The sequence below is a fragment of the Megachile rotundata genome, chromosome 5, assembly GCF_050947335.1.
Source record: "Megachile rotundata isolate GNS110a chromosome 5, iyMegRotu1, whole genome shotgun sequence".
Classification (NCBI taxonomy): domain Eukaryota; kingdom Metazoa; phylum Arthropoda; class Insecta; order Hymenoptera; family Megachilidae; genus Megachile; species Megachile rotundata.
In genome coordinates, this window is record NC_134987.1 from 6954957 (window position 1) to 6972661 (window position 17705).

The following is a 17705-nucleotide window of genomic DNA, read 5'->3' on the forward strand; positions in this document are numbered from 1 at the left end:
AAAGTTGCTGGATCGAAAGACAGAAACCTCTACATTCTAGTACGTATTCCAACAACTGTTCATCACACTTATTCATTTGTACTTGTCTCGCATAGAGTCGGCAGATAATAGTAGATAATTATCTAGTAGCGGTGTTAATAGCAGTAATTTCGTAGGCGTTGAAGAAGTAGCTACAGTTCAAGTACCCGTTCCATTCTTAGAGTTTTGCAACAAGTAGCTAATGAAACAAAGCGTAAGTAGGCTTCTTTGTGTTGGTTAATTGTTCTGCCCTTGAACTTGTCGAATCCTCTTCTTATTTCCATTCTTAGTTGCCTCTAAGTTATACAGTTCTTTGTTTGTAGCACTGTCGATTCTGCGAGTGTTTTTTCATTTTAATTTGTGCTTCTATTGCAGATTAAGACGGATAATTTGATAAAACGGTATTGACATTTCACTGTCGGTCGAGGTGCTTTTTTCAATGTATAGTGAAATTCGAGAATTAGGATTACTTTTTACGAGTAGAAATTTTCAGAGTGAAATGAAATCTTGCCAGCAGTCTGCGTGATACTAAATGTACTACTCGTGCAAAGGTATGAAGTTTTAGTATCAAAAATGATATATTTAGGAGTTAGGAATTTTGGGATATTTGATATTTGAAAGTTGTCGAATATTGGGATTTTACGAAATTGGGAAATTAAGAATTTGGGAATGTGAGATTTTGGAAATTTTAGGATTTTGATATTTTGCAATTTAGAAATGAAAATATTTGAAAATAGAGGAATTTAAGAAATTTAGATATTTAGGAAGTTGGAAAGTTGGAAATTTGAAAATCTGACAATCTGGGTATTTGAAAACTGAAGAAAACTTTGTAAATTAAAAAATTTCAAACATTTGAACATTTGAATATTTAGAAATTTAGAAAGTTCGAAGTTTTGGGAATTTAAAGATTGAAATAGGAGAAAATTTGAAAGTTCCAAATTATAACTTTAAAAATATAAAAATATAATGTATTAAACTCAATTGCGAATAAAATAAATTAATCATTTCCGTAAATGAATTTCACTTTATCTGAGTGTCATACGTACATATAACTTCATACTTTTGACTGGTACTGTATTTTTGCACTCAAAGGGGCGGAAAAGAAATAACTCTATTTCCCCCTTGACAAGACATAGCAAGAAGATCACCGTGTCACCATGGGAGAAAATATATCATATGGTACGCAGGTTGCTGGTCAGGTAATCACAAAATACACCAGAATATAGAAAGAAAATATTTTCCTGTAATTCACAGGGCGGGGTGAGCGCATAGACAGCGTCGTGAACATTCCGGGGAAGTTTTATGATCGCAACAGTGAATCCGACGAGGATGACAAGTGGAGGTAAACAAATTCACATATGCAAACGTATAAACACAATTTGTTGTGTGTAACATTCAAACGAGATTTTGATTTTTAAACGAACAAACAGCAAACAGTTACTAATATGAAAAATTAATTGAAGTTACATACACATGTCAACCCGTGAGTTGGCGCACGATCGATCCAAAGTAAAAGAAGCTTTCCACCATGAACATTTCTAGTGTTACATTTCAAAGCAGAACGAAATCTCACTTTCACTGTCGATAACTTAGATTGTTTATAAAATATTAACATAGCGTTGCGTCGTCTTTTTCTTCGTAGGTAGAAACAGCGACAAACTATAAGAATGCATTGCATCCGAAGATTATAACTCACTATAAGTATTTCATTAACGAATGTCAAGTCTGCGAATGAATTACTCGGAACCCTAGAAACTAGCGTGACTTTCAAAACGGTAGAAATTGATTAAAAAGTTTGTTGGTACATTATTCTATAGTATGTTGAAACAACCAGTGGAACCAAAAACAATTTTAACCCTTAGAGTACTAGAGACATATAGATGTCAACCCACGAGTTGGCGCGTGACCCAAAGTAAAAGAGGCTCCTCACCGTGAACACTTCCAGTTACATTTCGGCAAATAAGAATAATAACAATAACAACTGCTGAATTCGCACTATCTCACTCTCGAGACGTTTATCTGCCATTGTTTTGGCCTAATTGTGCGACCACTCGAGCCAATATACCGCTGAAAATACCTGTGAGGCGTCCATTTTTCTATTCGGACCAATTGAAAGCATAGTTCTTCTAAATACTCGGGTCACTCTTCATGCACCAACTCATGGATTGACATCGGTAGCTGCTTTTTATACTAGCGCATTAACTAGAATGACTATAGCATTAACACCAGATGTATGGTTGTTTGTTAAACATTAGAAAAAAGTTATGAAGTCAGGAAATAAAGTTTGTAATTATTTTAGTAGCCCAGATATTTGTTTCAATTCCCCGGGATTAAAAATACTTGTTTCCCTTTTTTGGGATATTTTTGTTCACAGATAATATTGTGTGGACTTTTGTGTATTATTTATTGTAAAGTGTACTAATATTGACGTCAATTTTCAGTCAGCAAACGAGAAAAGAAAATGGTATTGATGGTTACCTGGGTCGCGGACAAGTGCAACCGAAGGGAATCAAAAATACAGCTGGTAAAGATTTCGAGAATTTCAACAATTCTATCTTTTGAGTGTATTTTGTTATAATTTTTAATTTCTTTTCGAATGACCGAGAAAACATTGGTATATTTTAAATTTTTTAAATTTGAGAAACATCTAATAGTATCTGTAGTTCTATATTATATTTTTGAAATATAATCTAAACAATTAGAAAGTTGTTTATAAAATTTTATAAACTAAATTGTTGGTTTCTTTTATACATTTGTATTAAAAGCAAATAATTTTAGAACATTTCTCTGTCGTATACAGTGCACATACTTTCGGTCGATAGTGCAAATATGATACAACCGTAATACCCATGAAACTTTTATGAATTTCAGGAGCTCAAAATGGCAAGGTCAAGCTTGGTTTCTGTCTAAGCAAAGGGACTCTCGAAGTAGAGGTTATCTGCGCTATAGACATTTGTCCAGAGGAAAAAGAAGAACCAGGTATGATATTTATAACTTCTAGAAATAATAAAATTCGTAAAAAGAAATTCTAATAAACTTTCTATATTTTCGTTTTCATTGTCGCATTTAATGTGCTGGAAAGATTGAAGTATTTAATTAAATGAAAATGTGACATTAGGGATATTTATTATTCATTTTGAAATTAGAAAACTAAATTTGGGAATTTTCAAATTTCAAAAATTCTCAAATTCCAAAATTCCCAAATACTCAAATTCCCAAATTCCCAAATTCCCAAATTCCCGAATTCCCGAATTCCCAAATTCCCAAATTCCCAAATTTCCGAATTCCCAAATTCCCAAATTCCCAATTTCCCAAATTCCCAAATTCCCAAATTCCCAAATTCCCAAATTCCCAAATTCCTAAATTCCTAAATTCCTAAATTCCTAAATTCCTAAATTCCTAAATTCCTAAATTCCTAAATTCCTAAATTCCTAAATTCCTAAATTCCTAAATTCCTAAATTCCTAAATTCCTAAATTCCTAAATTCCTAAATTCCCAAATTCCAAAATTCCCAATTCTCAAATCTCCAAACTCCCAAATCCCCAAATTCCCATATTCCCAAATTCCCAAATTCCCAAATTCCCAAATTCCCAAATTCCTAAATTCATAAATTCCCAAATTCCCAAATTCCAAACCCTCAAGCCCCCAAATTCCAAAATTCCCAAATTCCCAAATTCCTAAATTCCTAAATTCCTAAATTCCGAAATTCCCAAATTCCCAAATTCCAAAATTCCCAAATTCCCAATTCTCAAATTTCCAAACTCCCAAATCCCCAAATTCCCATATTCCCAAATTCCCAAATTCCCAAATTCCCAAATTCCTAAATTCATAAATTCCCAAATTCCCAAATTCCAAACCCTCAAGCCCCCAAATTCCAAAATTCCCAAATTCCCAATTCTGAAATTCCCAACTCCCAAATCCCCAAATCCCCAAATTCCCAAATTCCCCAATTCCCCAATTCCCAAATACCAAAATTCTCAAATTCCTAAATTCTCAAATTCCTAAATTCTCAAATTCCCAACTCCCAAATTCCCAAATTCCCAAATTCCCAAATTCCCCAATTCCCCAATTCCCCAATTCCCAAATACCAAAATTCTCAAATTCCTAAATTCTCAAATTCTCTAACGTCTAAATTCCCAATTTCCACGAATCGCGCCCGTGCGACTGCAATCGTTGCTCCTCCTCTCACAAATAAAAATAATAACCGAATCATATCTTCTTCTTTCATAATAGACACCTACGTAAAGACGTATCTTCGGGACGGCGACAGGTGGCTTCAGAAACGTAAAACACGCGTAATCCGGCACTCGAGAAATCCGCAGTACCGTCAAACCATCAAGTACAGCAGCTGCGACGTTCTTGGAAGGAATTTGTTGGTGATGTTATGGGAGAAGAAACAAGCATTCGAGAGTAATCAAGGCTTAGGCGGTGCAGAAGTGGACCTCGATCTTCTTCCATTGACACGATTGACCGTCAGTTGGTATCCGTTGTTTCCTATTCACACTCTTGGCACTCATACTGCTGATTCTCCTTGATGGTTGAGGGAAAAATGGGCCCTCGAGGCCGGAGAACTCGACCTCAGATTGAGTCTTCTGCTCAAGGACGAGGAAGAGTCCGTCGTCAAAATCATCTCTTGATGGAACATCGATTATCGTTCCTTCAAACTACGTTCTTTTTTGTTCTGCTTTCCTCGTTCGAATCAATTTTCATTATTCTATGATTATTTTTGTTCATTCATTGCAACGAATTTTAACCCTTTGCTCTTCGTGTGTTGGTATGGACTTGAGAACTTTTGAGTATATACAGGACTAATATTAACAGCTTGACATAGTATTTGGTTTTCTTATTTAGAAATTTGAATTATGATACTCAGAGATATTGATTTAACCTCTTTAAGGATGGTCTTGGTAGGTTCAATCATGTGTACATCACATATGTAGACAATCACATATGCAGACATATGTAGACAATTTTACATTCATGAAAGATCACATATGTGGACAATTAATTTGTTCTTAAATTCATTAATTGATCACCATATTTGTAGACATTTAGTTTTGTGTTCGAATTCTTCAAATAAAGATCACATATGTGGACATTTAGTTTTATATCTGAATCCGTCAACTAAAGATCACATATGTGGATATGTAGTTTTGTAGCTGAATTCATGAAGCAAAGATCATATATGTGAGCAATTAATTTGCTTTCAAATTCATGAGTTGATGATCACATATGTGGACATTTAGTTTCGTGTCTAAATTCATCAAAGTTCACATATGCGCACGTTTAGTTTGTTTTTGAATTCATCAACATATGTTTTCGCATATGTGGATATTACCATTGTTTTCGTATATTATATATTTTTTCTGAATTTATTTATGTAAATGTTAGAGAGACCCCTGAGGAGGCTAACTCACTATCTACATAATAAAATTCATGAGGTACTTGTTAATTAAATTTCTAACTACCTAATTCAGTTGTCAGTGAACCAACTATTTTCCCTTTTAGTTAAACAACTAAATAAAAATTTTAGTTTCTTCATACAAATTATGACTGAAACAAAGAACACCTTCAACATATAATGCTAAACAAAGAAACAACTCTTATTTTTGGAGTAATTATAATTTTTTCTAGCTAAAAAACCATAAAATAGAATAGTTATAAATTCTGAAAAAGTTACACTTGTCAAAGTGTTAATACGTACATGTATGCAAAATATAGAAAAGTGAAAAAAATTGATTCACAATATTGAAACAAGATATTGAAATTATAGCAAAGGGTTAAAGCAATTCTACAAGAAAAGTTTTGTCGTTCTACGACGAAAACAACATTAGAGAGGTTCTATATATTTTTCATGAATCGTTAAAAAAGGCTAACATACAACAGGAGAGGAGAACAAAGAAGATACGTCTTACAAAGACGACGAGGGTCCATTTTTCCCATAAATTAAAGGTTGATGGAGACATACACGAAAGACGATCGACATCTGTCATGGTAACACATGCTCTGGTTGATCCAGTTTCGCGATTCGATCGTGTCTCGTTGAAAATGTGCGAATTTTATCGACGAATATGTCGTTAGATTATTTTTTGGTGGGGGTATCTCGAAAATGCAGACAGTTTGAAAATTATGTAAACGAAGACAAGACAAAACGAGAGAGATAATTATGATCAGAAATGAATTGATTATGGATATTTAATAAATGTATACATTTGTTGACAAAATGAATAAACACAGAAATATTTTTAAATAATTAAACTCTTAATTGTTAAATAATTAGTAAATATAGAAGCATATAGAATATGTTTAGAAGCCAAATTTTTTGTCAATATGCAACAATTGAGAATTAAAAAATAATTAAGTCTTTATTAGATTCTTTTGTGGGCAATCGGGTTGGATATCCATTTTTATATTCTTTTGTAACAATTTTTCATGTTATAAAATATCGTAAAATCATTCAAAATCTCAAAATAAAAATATTTAACTTCCACAATAAAAATTTTGCATATTAATGTTTCCAAAATAGAAATTTTACATGTTAAAGCTTTTCAAAATAGAAACTTTAAATATTAAATGTTCCTCAGATTTTAGATATCGAATCTTTCGAAACAAATTTTTAATATCAAAGTTCTAATCTATTTCAATATTTCCTGTCAATAACTTTTTATGTCGTTCTTGAAATATCGTCAGAATATTTCAAATTGAAATCGTGTATTTACGTCGGTTTTTATTTTCAAACTAATTTTGAGTATATCTTGAATGGGTTCCATTTGAAACGCTCACACAAGGGTCAATTACAAATATTATTTGCATAAATTTTGTGTAACGAAAATATAAGAGCACATTTGTCAGAAAAAGTACTGAATTACATACATTTTTATTTGCACTTTAAATTGAACTAGAAAAATATTTCTGCTTTAAAAGTTCTTTCAGTAAAAATTTTGTATAAACATATTTATCAAATTTTGTGTATGTATATTTATCAAATAAATATGTAGTTGATAAATGTATACATTTACTAAATGAATAATGTTGAATCGAGATAACTCCACTTGAATTATTATTTAATTTAACGATAGACAATCGTCACTGAGGCTCGCTGGCCGAGCCCAAATACGAAGAGCAATCTGTAAATGGTTACCGGAACAATTTTACGGGAAACACGAATGGGAAGCAGATAATTTTGGTGTTTAGACGTCAAGCAATTTTTGTAGCTCGTAGACTGACAACAGAGATTCCTCGGACGAGGATTACGTGGATTAAGACGATCGTCGAGAACTACTGCTATTTCTTTGGATTAAAGAAAATCTGACGATTTTATTCCATGCAATTTTTTACCCTTGTGTCAATATTTATTAGCATGTTGACGTTAAAAAATGCTATGTCAAATTATTTAAAATTTTTTATTTTTAAGGTTTCGTGTATTCTCTCATTAGATATTAATTATAATTTGAAACTTAGTAATTTTTCTCATTTATAAATTTGAAACGAAATGAGTGATTTTTGTTCATTTTTAAATTGGCTTCTTACGTGAGATATCGATTATAATTTCGAAAACTCAATTTTTATGCTAATCATGGCTTTAAAGCAATTTTGTAAATTTTCAAATTGGCTTCTATTAGATGCTAATTTTAATTTGAAAAATTTTAACCAAAACACTAATTTTTAAATTAGATTTTATTAGGTATTAATTAAAATTTGAACAAATTTTAGTCAAGAATTTTTATTTTTGTATTAGTTTAAATATCAATTATAGTCTAATAAGGAAATGAATGATTTTATAAATTCATTAATAGTTAGTAAAAAAGTAAATAATTTCATCATTTTTCGTTTTAGCTTCATCCATTAAATACAAACTAAAATTTGTAAATGATCAGCCTTTTTTCAAACTGATTTTATTTCTTCAATATTAGTCACAATTCAAAGATCACTTACGCTACTTTTTTATCAGACATCATTATAAAAAAATTATATATTTGAAACGGTAACAATTTTTCAGCATGTTAAAAACATCCATCAACGTTAAAAAGCACATAAAATTACAAGAATCGTTAAGTGACCTTCAGAACGTTAAACAAGATGAACATTTTGCTTATTAACACAAGGCTCAATTGATCAATAATTCATCTTTCGAGAAATTCAGTGGTTCTCGAGATCAAGTTACCGTTTTCTTCTTTCGCTGCAAGAATACCGAAAAGTTTCGGGAAACGTCGCGAAAGAATTGAAACGATACTCGAATGATAAACATTCCTAAAAGTATTGCGCTTACCCCGCCCAAGTTATAAGCAAAAACTCTACTCTATATCGTGAAATATAAATCATAAATGTATATGAAAATACACGCACGAGTTTAGACATCTAAAGTCTGGTGCGTGGTACGATAACTTGAAATAATCAAGCTTAAGTGTTAATGATATATATTTCGCTGACCAAACCCCATTATTGAACAGATTTAACCTTCACTGTAACAAGCTTCCCCTGAATGGGAACAGATACTAAAGTCAACAGTTTTAGGCGAATGCAGAAAGTAGTTTGATTTTAATAAAAACTTAGATAAAAGCACAAGATAACAATTATTTGTAGTAAGTTTATTTTGTATGTTCTAATATAGTTTTCGTTCTTTCTCTTCTCAATTGATTATCAGACGTTGAAAACAATTTTTGGAGAAGACGCCTCTCACGGCGGCCATCTTTGTGGGACGTTTGTACGTCCTTGTCGTTTGTTGTAATTTTACTTTAAACGTTTTGATATTTTTATATGTTAATTTTCGTTTGTGTATTAACTAACTATTAACTCAATACATATATAAGAATAAAGTAGTTTCTTTCGTCAAATTTTTGTTTGAAGAATAGTATTTTCTATTGTAACTTTCATATTAAATGGTCTATTGTAACTTTTAATTACTTCTTAATCACTATGTACAGTGGAAAATTGATCATTTTGTACACATCAAAATTTATGTAAATTTATATATAATCTGTATAAAAATTAATTCTTATAAATCATTGCTTTCATATCTATTTTACCATAATATTTATTGTATATAAATTTCATTTTTTAATTTTTGTACAATACAAATTTAGTGATTTTGTTGTCTTAAAAATACTTGTAATAAAAAGTACCAATAAAATAATTTTCTATTCTACATAAATTTAACACTTATACAAAAATTTGTAGTGACAAATAAAGGTATCTAATAAAATAGTTAATAACTAAAAAATTCAAATAAAATTTACCAAAGAACTATATATTATTTAATCTAACATACTTTAAATTATTCTATTTATTTCCATCCTACGGGATTTCAACTCTGTTATTTCAGAGCCAACAAACTTTGTCTAGAGAGATTATATTCGTCCAAAGTAGAAAGGGTTAAAGTTTACGATCTGATTAATAGCCCATTTAACTTGCTTCTCATTTGTAAATATTCAGCCATTTTAAAAGTTCTACAATGACCTAAATAAACGAAAATCTATCAAGCAAACTTCGTGATTGCTTTCTTGATAACCGGTTTAGTGCAAAGCCTGTTTTATCATGGCGAAGCAATGTTTCTTTTCCATTCATTCAATTAAATCTTTTGTCTTTCATCAAATTTTTAAACTGCTGGATCTAAATCAGATCAACGTTAATTATATAATAATATTGTTTCAGGAATATGTGTAAAGATCTTTTTGAAAACTTGTTTTATTTTCTTATATTTAAAATATTAATTGATAATGTAGAATCTATAACAATTTCTGCATTCGCCTAGTGGATTTAAAATTATTGTCGATGATTCGTGGCTCGTGGTTCCAATATTAAGAATAACGTGAAATTATGTTGTTTGAAATTATATCTTTGTGTTTTACTAATGACAGAAAATTCTATCAAATCTAAGTTAATTTTGAGATAGAATAATTAAATGATTAAAGTCGTCTAAAGTCTACTGTAGCAAAATTGAAAAATTACCGAAAATATCACAAAAGATTATTCACTCTTTGTTACACGATTTCTTCTGAATTTCAAGTATTCATGTATCATGTGATCGATACATATTTTTTGAAAGTATAACTTTCTCAGATTTTAAGCTTATGTCCATCATTCCTAAACAAAATAACCTTCGATATACTTTTTATTTTCCAACCCTAATAATAATATTAATTCAAACATCCATGTTCTGTAAGTAATTTCATTGTCCTAATTCTGTATTTACAAATTGGCCACAGAAGATTCGAACAATAATTTTGAATCACCCTGTATATCATACAGCGATACGTAGGTGCAAACTAACATGCACACAGGAATTGAAGTATTTTTTGATTAAACTACGAACAAATATTTTATTTCCGATTATTTAGACAGAGAACCTCATAGAGCAATAAACATGAAAAGTATGGACCATTTTGTCAATCTATAACGTACGATGAAGGTTATAATCTGTTATGACCCAATGAAATTACTAATTATCGTGGACGATGATCTTTTCCCAGCGATAATTGAACAGTTTGGTAAGAAAAAACGAAGAAAAGATACTTATTTCGTGTTACAATAGAATTCTATCAGCAATTTATCTCTAATATTCACATTTCATTTTTGCCGGTTCTTCAAGGTAACTGTCGTCAAAATAATGACATTGATTTTTCATCAATTTTTATTGTAAATCATTTCTTATTATACATTAATTTTTTCTTTATAATTAATCACTGAGAATAATGTAGTTGTTGTTTCAGTAATCTGTTATTTAATTAATGTATGCAATTTATTTTCTATGTTTTTATGCTCGTTGAACAGCAACGTGACTTTGCAAGTACTATAAATAATGTATGTAAAGAATTATTATTTACATTATTTAAATACAATAAGACAGTACAATAAGAATACAGATTTCAAAAATTCAGTTTCATTATTTTAAACGACAGACAGCTTCAATATTTCTCAGCTTGATTTAACAAATGTGACCTATAATTCTTTAAATAATAAACAAGAGTACGACTACTTCTTCCATTAGGCCTGGGCAACCGCTCTTAGGGCAGCCATTTTACTCACTCAACAATAGACTCTAACCTCAAAATCGAGCGAAGATAAAATATTTCACGCGTAAAACAAAGTTAAAAGCAAAGTACTCAGAAAATATTACTTCTCCAAGTATTTTCTGGTATTCAGTGCCCAAGGGCAACGATACCGCCTTAAATTGCCCGGGCCATTCTCGAACAGACGGTGGTCCACGAAAAGGAGAATGCTCGAATAATCGAGCAGAGTGACAAATCGCAAAAATCTGATCGGCCTACAAACATATCCTAAACGTTTCTTTAAGGGTACATCCAGCGCGAAGACGCTTTCGACAAAAGCTTCCGAACGCACGTTCGCATTTTCTTTTTCTTTTTGTAATTCAGATTAGCCAAGCTTTCCTCGAAAACGTACTCGTCCGATGTTAAATCGCAAGGACAATCCTCTTGAACGAATGCAATCATCTAAGAAACCTGTAGATGAGACAAGTTCTTCCTTCGTAAGTGGCTAAGGCACTGTAGGCGTATTTTCTACTAGACTTCGAAGCGACCTACCCTATTATTAATTGACCTTGTAAATCGTTGACTATCCGCATCCGATTTGGTGATATTTCACGAAGCTCTGGTTGAAGGTGAACAACGTATATGAAGTACGATTTGAAAGCTTGAACTTTCGGTAGAACGCTTTCTCTTTCATAATTTGGGTGTGCGACTGCTCACAATTATGGGTCGAATCCTTCTTTTTTATTACAAACTTTTATTTTAAAAATTCAATTTTTTTACTAAAAATGTTACGAAAGTATGCATCGTGCATTATACAAGGCGATTCGCATATTAGGTTATAACTCTATTAACATTACAGAAAAATGTGAAATGCGAAATGGTTCACAAAATATCAGGTGTTTTTTTTTTTTTTTTAATGAAAATGCAGAATTTTTTTTAACAGTTGACTCCCTTTTGTTATTCCACATAAAAGAGTGGATAACAAAATATTAATTGCCGAGATATTTTAAGAGAATATCTCTGTGGAGTTGAATTTACAGACTTATGTTCATGACTTTGAAAAAAAACCGATCTTTAAAAAAATGCAACTTTACATCATATTATTTTCTGCACTATATTTGCAATATAACAAAAGAATAGAGAAACATAACATTAACTTTGAATTTCTTCACATGCAGTACGTTAATGAACACATTAATAGTAAATATTAATATGTATCATTTGAAATTTTAACCAAGTATCAACATACACAAATAAGATTTCTAAGAAAGAAAATGGGGTAGAAAAGAGAAATTCTTCGATCTTATTTATCATATTACATCTTTTTTCGTGTCGTAACTTTGTATCAATCTTCATTCCTCACTGTTCTGTTTCACTGAACTCACCGTTAGTTTCCAAGAACCGAGAACTCTTTGCCACACCTTTCCGAACTTTCTCCTTCTATTTATTTTCTCCATTTTGCTCATCCCTCTTCCATCTTGATGCAGTAATTGAAATACTCCCCTTTAATCTCCCCTGCGCCACATTTCTGTAAGATATACTCCAAAGTTTCTATTTCCCTACTAAATAACCTACATTTCCAGTTCGTCTTTCGAATATCTGCAACCCCTTTTCTCGTTTCGTAAAACTGTATAGGGTGTTCCGTGTTTTATCGTTGATAAATATTTTGAAGAACATGAAAGTTAGGAAGATATACAATAAAATATATTGAAGAACACGTATTCTTGTTTGTCGATATTGTTTATATAAAATCATTCAAATCAATCGTCAAAATCATTGAAGTATCTAAAATTGAAAATATTTAAACATGGAAGGTCGATCAACAAAAGTATACTTTCATGAATATGTTAACTGGAGAGGTAAATATTAGATGATTTTAACTGTTTAAAATATTAGGTGATTTTAGTGATGATTTTTACTGTTGAAAATGTTAGGTGATTTTAGTGAAGATTTTAGTGAAGTGTTGAGTATTCTTAATAGTAAAGTTGCCACTGTATCAACATAATCTCTAAATGTATATTTTATCTGCCTATCTATCTATTTGTCTGTTTATATATCTGTTCATCTATCTATTTATATTTCTATTTATATGTCAGTCTTTCTATCTTACTGATTGTCAATTCATCTATCTATCTATCTTTCTATCTATTTATTTATCTATGTATGCATTTATTTATGTGTCTACCTATCTATCTATCTGCCTTTCTAATTATTTATGTATCTACCTATCTACCCATCTATCTTTCTATCTATTTATTTATCTATGTATGCATTTATTTATGTGTCTACCTATCTATCTATCTATCTTTCTAATTATTTACGCATCTACCTATCTACCTATCTATCTATCCATCCATCCATCCATCCATCTATCTGTCTATTTATGTATCTATCTATCCACGTATCCACCTACCTTCCCACCTATTTATTTATATTAAATTTCCTAATAATAAAGTGTGTATACTTATAATTCCACCGTAAAATTTTGAGTAGGCCCACACCCGTTCAAGCTTCTCGTAGGGTCAAATACGGACGATTCTAAAAGAGCTGTCTCTATTCTCTCGACTAAACGCCATCACTTTTTTCTACGAAACAAAGATTCAGCCTTTCGATGTCGAGTATGAATCAAGTCTGCCTAACTCTGTGACTACTGTATCGCCTACATAAAATACTATACATATAGATATTTAAAATATGAAAGAAATCTATATATATACATATACATATACATATTATATACATAGGTGAATAAGAATGCGTACATATGCCGTATCGAAATTGACAATCGAGATCGTTGATCCAATGATGTACGTATATCTGATACGTAATCGTAATTAATCGAGACACGATCACGTGTAAAATAATACGTGTAGAGGTGTATAGGTATATTACGTCACTGATATAACTGTATTGTATGTACCTGCGATACACATCGTCGCGACAATCGATTGCGTTCCGTTACAAAGCATTCTTCGAATTGCAATCGAAATTGAGGTGAAAGGAAAGGATTAGGGATTACATCCAAGCAACAGCCTCTTCCCGTACATATCTGTGTTGTATGTACTCGTTCTAACGTCTAAGTGTCAAAGACAATCTCATTAAATCGCGTCTAGGCCTGTGGGTCGAACATCTATCACGGGATATTTAATTCGATGCAGTTAATGATAACTGGTTACGGTAAATTAATCTTCTGTTGACCTTTTGTGATTGGAGGAAAAAGGAAACCTTTGGGCAAATCAGTGAATTGTTAATCATTCTTTTTTTATGTAGTTGTAATATGATATACATTATGCTACATAGTGCAGTATCATATGAATAAGAAACTTGAAAAACATTTCTGAAATATTGCTAGTTCATACGAAGTTTTGATTGAATATATTGCATATTCTAAATAAATTGAGTCGTTTGGGATTACTGTTAATAATATTGACGATAAACAGTCGAGTTTAGTTAATCTATGCTAATTATACTAATTATTAGAAATTAGTATATGTAAGTATTTTTCTTTTATTGTACTATAATAATGTACAATAATATATAATTATAATAATATAATATTATAATCATAATACTATTTCTTCTATTATATTACAGTAATATAATAGTATAGTACATAGTATGAGGTAGAATAAAATTGCAAACTACATCTTTGATACATGAATAGAAATATGAGCGAAATTCTTCGAATGACATACCAATCTTGGAAAATTAGATATTTCGAATTTTGAAAAGCTGAGCGATGGGAAATTTGAAAATTTGGAATATTAGAAATTTGGGAATTTGCAAATTTGATTGATTAGAAATATATAAATTTGGAAAAATTGAGAAATTTGGATATTTGGGGAAATTGGGAAAATGAGGAAATTTGAGAGAGTTGAGAAATTTGGGAAATTTAGAAAAGTTGAGAAATTGGGAAATTTGGAAAAATTGGGAAAATGGTGAAATTTGGTGAAATTTGAGAAAATTTAGTGAAATTTGGGGAAATCTGAGGAAATTTGAGGAAATTTAAGGAAATTTGGGAAATTAGGAAGTTGATAAATTTGGTAAATTTGGTAAATTGGGAAATTTGTGAAAATTAAGAAATTAGGAAATTTGGGAAGTTTGGGAAGTTTGGGAAAATTGGCAAATTTGGAAAATTGGGAAATTGGGAAATTGGGAAATTTGGTATGGTTGATTAATTGACTTATTGGAAATTTAAAAGTTGAATGATTAAATGAACAGAGATCTTAGACATGTGGAAGGTTAAAAATTGAGATATTTTTGGAATTTGTGAATTTGGGATTCGATAATCTTTTCTTGCGAAAAATTTGGAAATCAAGGAATTCGTTCTGCTGTAAAATGAATTTGAAGATTTTATAAATTCCGACTATTTACGATTTAGAATACTACCCTAAAAATTTAGGAACTTGACAAATGTACTAATTACCTTCAATCTGATATGATCTAGAATAAAAATGCGATCATAATTAAATAACTAAAATGAATTGAAATCGCTAAATGAATTAGCGAATAAATAATCAACAAACAAATCATCCATTATTTACATTATTTTCATATTACCTAAATTTCTGACTAAAATAGTGTATAACAGTGCCTGAAATTATTTTAACAATATTCATTGATTAGCCCAAAGATACTGTATTTCCTTCGATCATAATCGATTCGACAGATTCTGATTTGCTTACCATTAGAAAGTAACAAAGGTAGACTCGGTTCGTTGTTCTAAATCTGTACTTCTACGTATCACTGTGCCATTTCTACCTAAAAAGAAACTTACAAAAAATTTCTCTCGATACCGTAGTCAAATTCTAGAATCGTAATAGATCATCGAAAACACAACGTTGAAAATTTATTTTTCGATTAGACAGCTTAGAGTAGTCTCGTCTCAAATTGAGAATATATATCGCTTGTGTTTGATTGTTAGAAATCTAACGGGTGACCGAAACAATAATTCATGAAATGATTACGCTATTTCCCTTTGGCAATCAGTTTCATACGAGTTGTACAGACACTGCTCAATTACGGCCTAAAACCGAGAAAAAAGGCAAGCGAACGTGAAGTAAATTATTTTCGACGAGTGCTTGATCCTCGTATGTGGATATTTCATTGCGAATTGCACTCGAAAAATCATGCACATCGTGTACGAAGCGTGTGTACACTTGTAAGCAACGTAGGCTTACTTACATTAGGGGGAAATATGAAATAAATGGTAATGTGATCAGAAAAATTGAGATTCTACATAAAAAAGTGAAAATAAAGTGTAAAATAAAATTCTTCGAGATTAGAGAACATTTTCGAGATAATAAATAAAATTATTTTATTATTAATTTAAATAATCAGTGTATCATTTCAAAGCTTAAGTTTTGTTGTAAAATTACTATATAACCGTATTATCAATATATTTCATGTGAAGTAATTGTTATTTATAGCAACTATAACTGATCTGAAATTTGAAACTGTAAGTTTGACAAGTCTTGATGAAATACTATAATACATATTGAAATTATAATACAATATGTACTGTAAAATACTCATATCTATTTGAAGCTTAAATAACTACAAAAATTAGTGTCTCAACTTTTGTTTATTATTTTATGTCATATTATCATTTCATATTATATCAGTTGCGTGAAATATTGTATTGTGATCGTTCAATGATGATTTGCCTCTCTACCTTAATGAAATTAATCAGTAACTGAACAATATTTTGTTATTTCATAAAATTATATGTTATGCTGAAATAAGTATTAGTGGAACATCTCAAGAAACATTTGTCAAAAAATGAGATTGACATTTTATATTGTAGGGCGAGTCACGTGGATAAATTAGGTTAGGTTTACTAAGAAGTAAAATCAGAACTGGGAAAAAAATTAAGTGGTATGACAATTCCCAAATTTAAAGCTTGAGAAGTCATTAGTTGTATTCTATTCATAATTGAACTAATAAGAATTATTGAAAATAATATCATTATTCAGGATCTTAAACAGATACAGGTCTTTTTTGTACATTCTTCTTTAATTTTCTCTAGGCTACATTTAAGTGCCCTAAAGAAAATTATGAAGTTGAAACAAATAATAATGAATGTGAAGTAAAAGATGGTAAACTTGAAATAAACTATTATGAACTTAAATTACATAATTACAAACTTGAGGTAAAAGTTATAAATTTGATGTAAAAGATGACAATCTTGAGGTAGAAAATGATAAACTTGAAGTAAGCAGTTATGGACTTGAAATAAAAATGATAAACTTGAAGTAAAAGATTACAAACTTGAAATAAAAAATTATGAACTTGAAGTAAAAAATTACAAACTTGAGGTAAAAAATCTTAAACTTGGAATAGAAGATGACAAACTTGAGGTAAAAAATTATAAACTTGAAGTAAAAGACTACAAACTTAAAATAAAGAATTATGAACTTGAAGTAAACAATTACAAACTTGAAGTAAAGAATTATGAACGTGATGTAAAAGATGACAAACCTGAGATGAAAAATTATAAACTTGATGCAAACAATTATGCACTTGAAATAAAAATTATAAACTTGAAGTAAAAGACTACAAACTTAAAATAAAGAATTATGAACTTGAAGTGAAAAATTACAAACTTGAAGTAAAAAAATATAAACTTGCTTTAAACAACTGCAAACTTGAATTCAAAGACTGTAAGCTCGAGGTAAAAAATTATAACCTGAAGTGAAA

At 30.4% G+C, this 17705-nt stretch overlaps 1 protein-coding gene across 2 annotated transcripts in view; it reads left to right on the forward strand.

Moving 5' to 3' along the window:
* The window catches only part of Fife (regulating synaptic membrane exocytosis protein fife), a 208394-nt gene extending 200822 nt beyond the window's left edge, over positions 1 to 7572 (forward strand). Inside the window, exons 20-23 of one of the 2 annotated variants that reach the window (XM_076531515.1) lie at positions 1273 to 1360; positions 2460 to 2542; positions 2890 to 2997; positions 4252 to 7572. In XM_076531515.1, the coding sequence (XP_076387630.1) occupies positions 1273 to 1360; positions 2460 to 2542; positions 2890 to 2997; positions 4252 to 4553 (581 nt within the window). In that variant the 3' untranslated portion in view covers positions 4554 to 7572. The remainder of the gene's footprint in view (positions 1 to 1272; positions 1361 to 2459; positions 2543 to 2889; positions 2998 to 4251) is intronic. The other variant, XM_012291762.2, reaches the window with a different exon arrangement.
* The last annotated feature ends 10133 nt before the right edge of the window (positions 7573 to 17705 follow it).